This window comes from Macaca fascicularis, chromosome 5 (genome assembly GCF_037993035.2).
Source record: "Macaca fascicularis isolate 582-1 chromosome 5, T2T-MFA8v1.1".
In the NCBI taxonomy this organism is placed as follows: Eukaryota; Metazoa; Chordata; class Mammalia; order Primates; family Cercopithecidae; genus Macaca; species Macaca fascicularis.
In genome coordinates, this window is record NC_088379.1 from 62,177,229 (window position 1) to 62,189,489 (window position 12,261).

Consider the following 12,261-nt stretch of genomic DNA (forward strand, 5'->3'; position numbering starts at 1 on the left):
AAGAAATATCCATCTACTCCTTTCACTCTAAGTCACTTATATCCAGGGATCAGTCTCTACTTGTCATTCCAAATACACTTGGCACAACTACTGGAAAACTGGCAAAAGGGGCTTCTGAACCTTACTAATTTAGTGTTTCATTACATGGAAATTTAGCGTTTCCTCACCCCAATCTTGAAATGACCAGGACATAGAACAACCAATGTCATTTTCTTTTGGCTTTACCATGGTACTCGTAGAACTGGTTCTTTTGTTTATGCCAAAAAAGGCCCATTTGCCTGCAGAAAAACCTATAGTTACAAAATTAGACTTGCAATCTTTTTTTTCTCTTTCTGCCATCATTCAGGCAGAGCATTACTATGCTTCCTTTAAAATGTTTCAACAGACTGCTAGTGAGCATCAGATATGATTTCCCAAAATATTCCAAAAGTCATTGTAATATGCTGGAATTGATCACTAAAATCTTGAAAACAGAGACAAATACAAATAGCCAAGTAGAAGCGGGGCAAAGAGGAGACCGACAAGTAGAGTGATATACTGTCTACCCCCATGCTCCCCTCTGTCTTTCTTATATCAGGAAAAACTAGTATAGTCACTGTAGTTTGTTTTATCTCTTGGTATAACTCGATTTTATAATCCTCAGTGTCGTAACTATCGTTGATTAAGCCACTGCTATATGTTAAGCAGAAATATTAATAGCCTGGCATATATGTATTTATAGAATAACCCAAAACAATTCTAGATATTAATTATTATTTTAATTCCCCCTTTTACAGATGGTTGAATAAAACTTACAGAGGTTATATGATGTTAGGAAAATCTAAGTTTATTCTGTATTAGTCTGTTACTCTTCCTCAATGTCCTTGTCATAGACTTCAGCCCAAACTTAGCTAATCATGACAAAAGCAAACTATTGATAGAAGACTATTAACTGAAAATCCAAAATTATTGTTAAGTAGCAAAAATTATACTGGGTTGATAATATCACCCTGAATTCTATCCATCTCACTTCCTTGGACTCTTCCTCCATTAGATGTACTCTCTTCTTTTGCATCAACATTTTTACCAGCTCTGTCCAATTTGTATTAAAGTTACTCTTCTTCTTATCTCAAAAAATAATAAATAAGGCACTTTAGATGCCTCCCTAGATATATTTCTTTCTCCTCCCTTACAGCTAAGGTTCTTGCAAGAATACCATATACTCCAGCTCCTCATACTTATTAACTCCTCAACCCTTTGCAGTCTAGCTTTTGATGGTACCATATGACTATCAACAAAGGCACGCCAACAGTATCCTTCTTGCTAAGTCTAATAAACATTTTTCAGTTCTTACCAGGTTTTCCTTAAAACACTTGATACTGATAAGTATTCCTTTCTTCTTGAACCAATTTACTTAGCATCTGTATTATTATTTTCTACTTTTTGTCTTTCTATAATTCCTGTCTTCTTGTTCTATTTCATGTTGTCCTCTTCCTTTACCTATCTCTTAAATTTGTTTACAGAGTTTTTTCCTTGCTCTTCATTTCCACGGTACTACATTTTCTCAACTGTTTTCATCAATGCTTATGCTTTCAATCTGCAAATCTCTACCTCCAACCAAGATCTCTCCTTCAGCATCAGGCTTTTTATCCAACTGCCTATAGGACTCTCTTCTCCCCCAGTATCTTGTCCCATAAGAAATTTAAAATCAACACGGCCAAAATATTGTTCCTATAACCTTCTCTATGGTTTTTGAGTTTATGAATACTATCATCATTTACCCATTGCCCAACGATGAAAATTTAGTGACTTTTTTTATTTCTCCTTCTCTTTTTCCGTATGCACCAAATAAAATTCCAAATCTCATCAATTCTAACTCTGCAGCATCTCTCAATCTCCCACCCACATTCTTCTACATTCTTGGTATTTAGTTTCAGGCAATCTTTCACCTGAATTACAGCCTGTCCATTGGTCTCCCACCTCCAGTCTGCCAACAGTGCCTCACATCCAATCCCATCTCCATACTGAGGTCAAATCAACCTTTTTAAAACGCAAAAATGATTAATACTCTTCTCTAATAGTTCCCATTGCTTCCAAATTAAAGTACTTTTTTTAAAAAAACAAAATACAGATATTTTGGACCTTGATTTCTTCTCCAAGTAGTGACTTGCTGTCATCACTTGTCGTGCCTCCTACTTGGGTTCTCCTGAGCTACTTGCAGTTTTCCAAACACATGAAACTTGCTCTTATCTCAAGGCCTTTGCATGTAATGACTCCACCCGCTTGCCCTATTTCTCATCAGGTTTGCCTTGGCTGAATAGTTCATCAGGCTTTAGGGTTCAAGTTAGAAGACATCTCCTCCTCTGAGAATTCTTCCCTAGCACTCAAACTTCTCTGTTGTCCAATAACATTCTATGTGCACCCAATAATTAGCACTTATTAAACTCTACTGCCATTTTTTCTTGTCTACTTTTCCCAGCAGACTGTAAGCCCTTCAACGGCAGAAATGATGTAAAGTTAAATAAATGTGAAGGGTGGCTAATAAAAACTGCAATGTAACATTGCATCTTGGCAAGAATCCTTTCCTCTAACCAAGGTTTCAAGATTTTATATACCTTCTGCATAATCTAGTAGGCTACAAATGAAATACTTCATAAGTTATATAACATTCTTTTTTCATTACCAGATTGATGCTGAATTGAATAATATCCTGTAGTCCTGAAGCATGTATATTAACTTTGGTAAGTATATTTTTTAAATGCACAACCAAAGAATCTAGCATTGTATGATGTATTTTAAATACCAAAGAATTGGAAGGAGACTTTAATAAATTTATTCCTATCTGCTCAAACTCATTTTACAGATGAGAATATTAAGCACTGAGAAAAGTTAAAGAGCTTACACTTTCACAAGAGCAAACAGTCAACTTCTGATATATTTAAGACTAGAATCCAGGTTTACTGGTCCCCTGCCTTGTGCTTCATCCATCATAATCTCACGTGTAACATAATGACAGCATAAAGAACATTTAAAGGATTCTGCCCATCTCTACTAAAAAATACAAAAAAACTAGCCGGGCGAGGTGGCGGGCACCTGTAGTCCCAGCTACACGGGAGGCTGAGGCAGGAGAATGGCATAAACCCAGGAGGCAGAGCTTGCAGTGAGCTGAGATCCGGCCACTGCACTCCAGCCTGTGCGACAGACTGAGACGCTGTCTCAAAAAAAAAAAAAAAAAAAAAAAAAAAAAAAAAAAAAAAGATTCTGATGCACTTCAATAGGAAGAACTCTGAGTTTAAAGATAGGGTTCATCAAGTCTTAAAATGACACAGCAAGGACCTTAGGAGGGAAAGGACATTCTTATTCAAATTAAAACATTACTGTTGAAATAGTGTTACTTGCTTTTTTTCAGTTACTATATTTTCACCTATTAAAAAATGCCAGATGTAGATACTAAGAACATAAAAGAGTTTATTCCTACATAAGTTCACATCTTAAACTGAAGTTGACCTGAACTCTGCACATTTCAACAAAAATATTTTCTCTCCAGATTCAATTGTATTTATGCTAAACATATTATGCCTGAGACTTTTGATGCAAACTTATTTGGATCTCAGTTCTTAGCTGAACTGAGGCTTTTTAATAATGTCAATTTTTATTTTGCTGACTTACTGACAACCCTGCCCAAAATAATGTGGAAACAAAAGCCTTCCAATCCATTGACTAACAACATTAAATCATTTCGCCATATTCAGCTTTTCAACTATTAATTGTTTAAGTCTTCTGAAGCAGTAAAAAAGAAAATTAACACTCTGAGAACCAGTGCAAGGGGGATGGTCAAGAAAACTCGTTTTTGAAATCACCCAACCTGGATTAGAATCCCCACTCTATCTGTGAATTTGAGCAAGTTATCTAACCTGTCTAAAGATGAGTTTCCTTTCATGTAAAATGAAATTTTCAATATCTCCCTCGCAGTGTTGTTATAATGATTGAGATGGTGTATATAAAATATCTAAAAAGTAGTAAAAATGAATATTAGCAGTAATACTAGCAAAGTTGTTGCACTGATGCTCCTACTACTACTGATATGAATCTAAACTAAAAAGTTTTCCTGCCCATATATTTTTGTGCTTTGGTATACAAATATCATGTCCTAAAGATAAAGTAAGTTCTCTAAATAATTTTCCAAGGGATAAAAATCAAAATGCAAGTTACTTGAAGTATAAATATTCTAGAGTTAAAACAATTTCTGATCTCTGTTGCTGCTAAATTATTACATCTTCCCACCATTTGAATGAACCTACTTTCTCTTTATCTCAATCTACATGTAATAATCTCCAAAGAGTTAAAATCGCAATATGCAACAGTGACCTCATCTCTCATCCTTCAAGATTTATTAAGCTTTGATTAAAAGTCAGGGTTATTTGGAAAGCTATATAACTTTGATTTTGAATATGTTTTTCACTGGACTATGTTATTATTCAGAACTCAGAGTGCATTTCCTTAGTGTTGTATGTTTTCAGGCTTTGGGAAAACTAATTAAAATAGAAGATATCCTAAGATAAGTAAGGAGGAAGTAATAATTTGATGGATTTCAAGAGATTTCTTTTCAGAACAAATTTCAGAAGTATGTTTAATGCTAACTAAATCAAGAGATAAACTCAGTTTGTCAGTGACAAATTAATGAAGATTCTAATATACTGATTCTTCTGGTTCATGGTCATTATCTTCATCTGATAAGATGAAGAAATGAAATTTCTTATTCCTCCTGTGTTAGTCTACATTTTTCTCTGGCCTTTAATTAATCCTTTGATTTCTGTGCTACTCAATTGTTTGGCTACCCAAATACATTTTGATCATCAGGATGGATTATTCACATATTCACATATTCCTTCCTAAAATTATTCACATATTCCTTCCATGGATTTTGGTAACATGCATTGACTGTTTTGAGCTCAATTTTATCCACTGCTTGTTTATCACCATTGCATTCTGCAATGATGAAGGCCTACCAAGGTTCAATTATTTCAGGAATAGTTACATGGCTTTGAAAATGCAAATTATAGCTTGTTCACAGGGTTATAGGTCTGAGATACTTGATATCCAGAAATAATGGGACCACAACTTTACTACTTATCTTAGGTTTCCAGAACACAACCAACTCATTGCAGTTCCTGGGTTCCAGGGGGAATTTTGTAGCTGTATTGGACAACTGTGAAGTCATTCAACTATCAGCAGCATTACCCCCAAAATGACACAATCCTAGTCATGAGCTGCTCTAAATCCATGTCTTAACGTAATGACTTAAGAGTAAGTGCTGAGTACTTTCCCTCAGATAGATCAGTCTTTTCATCATATATTCATCATGATTTCAGAGTAAGTGCTGAGTACTTTCCCTCAGATAGATTAGTCTTTTCATCATATATTAAACTATTCAAGTAGAAAATATCCATTTTCTTCAATGATTTTTCCCTTTTCTATAACAGGTGATCCGCATAAGTGGCACATTGTTTAGAGTGAAGCAGTTCCTAAAACCATTAAGCCAACTTCGGTTGACCATGTGTTTGATTTCCATTTAAGCCTACCCATCTCTAGTTAGGGATTTGAATCACTCATAGAAATTGAAGCCTTTTGTCTCAAGGTATTCCGATCCCTAGTAATACCTCTGATTCATGTCTTCCTGTCAACAGTTTCACACAGTTTCACTCTCAATTAGAGTCTTATTAAAAACTTCAATTCTCATCTTGACAGTTACTGGTCTCCTTGATCAATCTTTTTCTTCAAGCCTTCAAGCTCCAAATTGATTGTGGCCACACTTGCATGCACTTTTGGAGACAGAATCTCTGTCTCTCTTTCCCCCCACTCCCGCCTTCGAGACGGAGTCTCACTCTGTTGCCCAGTCTGGAGTGCAGTGGCATGATCTCAGCTCACTGCAAGCTACCCCTCCTGGGTTCACGTCATTCTCCTGCCTCAGTCTCCTGAGTAGCTGGGACTATAGGCACCCGCCACCACACCCGGCTAATTTTTTCTATTTTTAATAGAGACGGAGTTTCACTGCGTTAGCCAGTATGGTCTTGATCTCCTGACCTCATGATTCGCCCACCTTGGCCTCCCAAAGTGCTGGGATTACATGCGTGAGCCACCATGCCCGGCAAATCTCTGTCTCTTAATAAAGCTCACAAAGCCTGGTATTTTTTGTTATTAGCTTTGGAAGCAAGTAGTAGTCCCTCTGGGTTGCCAAAAACATAAATGAGTTGGTACACAATGTAGAATCAGATTGGGTGAAAATATTTTAGATACCAGAATCACACCCAGCACAGAGAGTTGCTCACACGATGAGAAAAACATAGGAACTGAGGCTGTGAGTGAACAGATTTGTGTCTCTCATTGCATCCTCACTCCAAAGCATAAACTCGAAGACAATGAAACATGGAATTTTTTATACTGTGCAGATAGAACTATGACATAACTATATTATCTTGTCTTGGAAGAGGGAAAAAATTAAGGGAGACTATTTGGCCCTAATACAAAGTAGAAGACGATTTGATAAAAATTCACGCTCAGTGTTTTGCTAAAATTAAAACTACTGAACTATTGTCTCAATTCCATGATTGGGGGACTCATTATACCACTGGTTGACAGCTTTGCCCTGGCCATAATTGTTATTACCATACAGCAGAAAGTTGCATTCATCACCAGTTAAAAATGTAATTAAAAAACACTGCACAGGCCAGGCGCGGTGGCTCACGCCTGTAATCCCAGCACTTTGGGAGGCCGAGGAGGGTGGATCACAAGGGCAGGAGTTCGAGACCAGCCTGGCCAATGTGGTGAAACCCTGTCTCTACTAAAAATACAAAACTAAGCCAGGCGGGTGCTGGCGCCTGTGGTCCCAGCTACTCGGGAGGCTGAGGCAGGAGAATAGCGTGAACCCGGGAGGCAGAGCTTGCAGTGAGCTGAGATCGTGCCACTGCATTCCAGCCTGGGCAACAAAGCAAGACTCTGTCTCAAAAAAAAAAAAGAAAAAAAAGAAACACTGCACAACATGCAATGTGCCCTGGTGTATAACATATAAAACCATCACTATTGGTATTGGGACTGTCTTACATTTTTTTCTTATTCTGGACCTATGAGATGGGCCATAGTGGATATATGGGTCATCCTAGACAGAGTCATTTTTGGCATAAATATTAAAATAGCATGAGGTTATATGCATCTGTTGAGCAGTATTATGGTTGTTGCCCATTAGCTCTGTTTTTCTAACATAAAATTCATTTCATTATTCTCATAGACCTAGAGTTGGAGCCACCCAGGGGAATGACCTCTGATGACCTAACCTAAGCAAAACCACTGAGCTTCTGGGAAGACAAGTAGGATACTTTCTACTTTTTCTAGCTACAATGTCTTCATACAATGATAAGTATGATGATTTGCTATCAAAATAAATTGAAATATAATGCAAACCATAAATACGACTGAGAATTATGTGGCTCTGCACAATGTTGATCTTCAGAACTATTCCTCTGTCTTTCACAAAAATGCTGCAGTAGGCAGTCTCATAAGGCCTGTTTTTGTCTAGATCTCTGCTGTTTCCTTCTAAAAGACTCAACATTAAGCATGCACTTTACAATTCCCAATACACTAAACTCCATTCCCTGATTGATTCTCAGGCTTAGTAGGCACCATTAAGAAAAAAGTAGACTGGGCACAGAGACTCATGCCTGTAATCCCAGCACTTTGGAAGGCCAAGGCGGGCAGATCACAAGATCAGGAGTTCGAGAGCAGCCTGGTCAATATGGTGAAATCCTGTCTCTACTAAAATTACAAAAATTATCTGGATGTGGTGGCATGTGCCTGTAGTCCCAGCTACTCGGGAGGCTGAGGCAGGATAATTGCTTGAACCTGGGAGGTGGAGTTTATAGTGAGGGAGATGACGCTACTGCACTCCAGCCTAGGCAATAGAGCAAGACTCTGTCTGAAAAAAAGAAAAGAAAAAGTTACACAGTCTTCCACCATAAAGCCTAGAATGTCTCACTTTTTAGAAACTAACAGCCAAAAACCAACAATAGTAACAAAAATACTCCTGAAACTACCTTCTTGCTTCCAGCTACAAGTTGCTTGGAATTAATTAAATAGTATCTGTCTTGCAAAAAGAAAATCTTTATAGTTTGAACAAGTTTACTTTCACAAAAAACTGAGAGAAATTTATAGAGACAAAGTTCTAAAAACATGATTTTTCTGCTTAATTCAATACGTCACATATAAAAATATATACAACATTCTATGTGCCCTCTTTGCCCAGGGAAAATGAAAGTGTTCTCTCTATTCTGCTTTAAAGGGAAGTTCATATTTTCAGAATAAATACCTCTTGGAAACCACTAAAAACCATGCAGCCTTCTATATGTAGACTTAATTGCATCAGGGAATTTGAATTCACCTCATGTTAGATGTAGAGTTATACAATAGATGAAGCAATTTTATGGCATATATAATTTGAGTCCAATTAACTAACATACCTGTCACTCCTCAAAATTCTAAGTCCCATGAAGGAGGATTTCATTAAGTGAGCCAAGGTCAAGTGACCATGCCTGTAGCTGCCAGGAACTGGGAAATAAAATGCCTGCCCCTTGCGGCTTCTACATAGAAGGTGCAGCCCTACCTTTCACAAAGATTTCAAAATGAGAAATAAACCTCAAACAGAAGTTCTTTGGATGACAGAAAGTCAAAAAGCAACAAACTATCTGCTAATATTTAGGTAGCATTTTACGTTTTTAAAAAAATTCTCTTTCGAATATGACCTTACTGAAGCTTCAAACAACTCTGAGAAGTAGGTATCATTGCACTGATAAGACACAAGGAGACTGAGACTCCAAAAATGTGAATCAGTGGCTCTAGGTCACAGAGTTAGCAAAGAACAAAACAAGGCCTTAGTTTTCAATTGCAGTATTCTATGGAAGGCAAATGGACATACCCGATGAATGTGTTCCCTGATCAAATTAGTTTTACCATCAGTATAGCATATCTCTTCTTTGAAGAGTCACAGAGTACTGTATATAATTCAGTGCCTCCAGATTTATTTGCTAACCCCTTTTCCTTTGACTATTTCCCAGAATTATTCTCTATAAAATTAATTTTAGAAAATTCTTTTCTTATTTGAGAAGTTACATTTATAAATCATTCATTAACTGCTGCAAACTGGTCCATTTTGGTAAAGTATTTTCATGCTTGACATGATAGAACTGGGTGTTTTTTTATCACAAAGTAGTCAATAAATATACAATTCACTGAAATAGGGTTTTCATAGTTCCTATGGATATATTTTCCAGCACACTCTAAACACATTTCACAATTTTTTCTTATATTAAGAATCGCTGACAGAAATATTATAATTTTAGTAAAAGAGTTTTAATGTTAGATCTTATATGCATAATGATGTCATTTGTTCCATTTCCTAGGAAGCAGAGCTCTGTTGATAATATATTGCCAAATTTTATGCCTGCTTCCTAAGTGCTGCTCAGCATTAAACAGATGCTTTTGAATTTCCATCTACTGTCAACCATAGCTGATCTCACTAGCTAATTTCTCTTATATAAGAAGTCCTCAATTTTTTACACCTTACATATCACCTTCATGCAAACACTTGGGTCCTCACCATGATTGAAAACAAACAAACACACACGCTGTAATTTTGTATTAGTCCGTTTTCATACTGCTGAGCAAGACATACCCAAGATGGGGCAAATTACAAAGGAAAGAGGTTTAATGGAGAACTCAGTTCCACGTGGCTGGGGAGGCCTCACAATCATGGCAGAAGGCAAACAGGAGCAACTCACATCTTATGTGGATGGCAGCAGGCAAAGAGAGCTTGTGCAGGAAAATTGTCCTGTGTAATAACCATCACATCTCATGAGAAAGAGAGCTTGTGCAGGAAAATTCTCCTGTATAATAACCATCACATCTCGTGAGACGTACCCACTATCATGAGAACAGCACAGGAAAGACTTGCCCCCAAGATTGTTACCTCCCACTGGGTCCCTCCCACAACATGTGAGAATTCAAGATGAGATTTGGGTGGGGACACAGAGCTGAACCAGATCATTCCACCCCTGGGCTCTCCCAAAACTCATGTCCTCACATTTCAAAATGGATCATGCCTTCCCAACAGTCCCCCGAATGTTAACTCATTTGAGCATTAACTCAAAAGTCCACAGTCCACATTCTCATCCAAGACAAGGCAAGTCTCTTCTGCCTGTGAGCCTTTAAAATCAAAAGCAACTTAGTTACTTCCTAGAAACAATGCAGGTACAGGCATTGAATAAATACAGCCATTCCAAATGGGAGACATTGGCTAAAACAAACAGGCTGCAGTAATCCAAAATCCAATGGGGCAGTCAAATCTTAAAGCTCCAAAATGATCTCCTTTGACTCCATGTCTCACATCCAGGTCACGCTGATACAAGAGGTGGTTTCCCATGGTCTTGAGCAGCTTTGGCCCTGTGGCTTGGCAGGGTATGGCCTCCCTCTTGACTGCTTTCATAGGCTGGTGTCCAGTGTCTGTGGCTTTTCCAGGCACATGGTGTAAGCTGTCTATGGATCTAGCATTCTGGGGTCTGGTGAACCATGGCCCTCTTCTCACAGCTCCACCAGGCAGTGCCCCAGTAGGGACTCAGTGTGGGGCCTCCAACCCCACATTACCCTTCCACGCTGCCCTAGCAAAGGTTCTCCATGAGGGTCCTGCCCCTGCATCAAAGTTTTGCCTTGGCATCCAGGTGTTTCCATTCATCTTCTGAAATCTAGGCAGAGGTTTCCAAATCTCAATTTTTGATGTCAGTGTACCTACAGGCTCAACACCATGTGGAAGCTGCCAAGGCTTGGGGCTTCCACCCTCTGAAGCAACATCCTGAGCTGTACCTTGGCCCCTTTCAGTCATGAAAAGAGTGGCTGGGATGAGTGGCTAGAGTGGCTGGGATGCCACTCTAGCATCCCAGAGTGGCTAGAGTGGCTGGGATGCAGGTCACCAAGTCCCTAGACTGAACACATAGCACGTGGAGCCTCGGCCTGGCCCACAAAACCATTTTCTCCTAGGCCCTTGGACCTGTGATGGGAGGGGCTGCCGTGAAGAACTCTAAAGTGCCCTGGAGACATTTTCCCCATTGTCTTGGAGAGATTAACATTTAGCTCCTCATTACTTAGGCAAATTTTATGCAGTCAGCTTCAATTTCTCCTCAGAAAAATGGGCTTTTCTTTTCTATCACATTGTCAGGCTGCAAATTGCCTGAACTTTTATGCTTTCTTCCCTTATAAAACTGAATGCCTTTAGCAGCACCCAAGTCACCTCTTGAATGCTTTGCTGCTTAGAAATTTCTTCCTCCAGATACCCTAAATCATCTCTCTCAAGTTCAAAGTTTCACAAATCTCTAGGGCAGGGGCAAAATGCCACCAGTCTCTTGCTGAAACATAACAAGTCATCTTTGCTCCAGTTCCCAACAAGTTCCTCATCTCCATCTGAGACCTCCTCAGCCTGGACCCTATTGTCCATATGGCTGTCAGGCTTCTGGTCAAAACCATTCAACAAGTCTCTAGGAAGTTTCAAACTTTCCCACATTTTCCTGTCTTCTGAGCCCTCCAAACTGTTTCAACCCCTGCCTGTTACCCAGTTCCAAACTTGCTTCCACATTTTCGAGTACCTTTTCAGCAGTGCCCCACTCTGCTGGTACCAATTTACTGGATTTATCTGTTTCCATGCTGCTGATCAATACATACCCAAGACTGGGCAACTTACAAAGGAAAGAGGTTTAATGGAGAATTCACATTCCATGTGGCTGGGAAAGTCTCACAATAATGACAGAAGTAAACGAGGAGCAAGTCACATCTTACGTGGATGGTGGCAGGCAAAGAGAGCTTGTGTGGGAAAATTCTCCCTTATAATAAACTTCAGATGTCATGAGACTTACTCAGTATCATGAGAACAGCATGGGAAAGACCTGGCCTCATGATTCAATTACCTCCCACTGGGTCCCTCCCACAACACATGGGAAGTCAAGATGAGATGTGGGTGGGGACACAGCCAAACCATATCAAATTTGTTTCTAAGAATGATGTTTACAAGTTCTATCAGTTAGGATTCTCCAAGGAAACAGAAACAACAGGAGATAGATAAAGAGATTTATTTTAAGAAATTGCTTATGCAGTTGTGAAGCTGGCAAGTCTGAAATAGTCTAGAAACACAGGCAGAATTTCTTTCTTTTTTTTTTTTTTAGATGGAATCTTGCTCTGTCACCCGGGCTG

General features: G+C 38.7%; 1 protein-coding gene across 1 annotated transcript in view; it reads left to right on the forward strand.

Moving 5' to 3' along the window:
- The window catches only part of GC (GC vitamin D binding protein), a 43,728-nt gene extending 36,285 nt beyond the window's left edge, over nt 1–7,443 (forward strand). The window contains exons 12-13 of the mRNA XM_005555104.3: nt 2,666–2,720; nt 7,265–7,443. Of these exons, the coding sequence (XP_005555161.2) occupies nt 2,666–2,695 (30 nt within the window). The 3' untranslated portion in view covers nt 2,696–2,720; nt 7,265–7,443. The remainder of the gene's footprint in view (nt 1–2,665; nt 2,721–7,264) is intronic.
- The last annotated feature ends 4,818 nt before the right edge of the window (nt 7,444–12,261 follow it).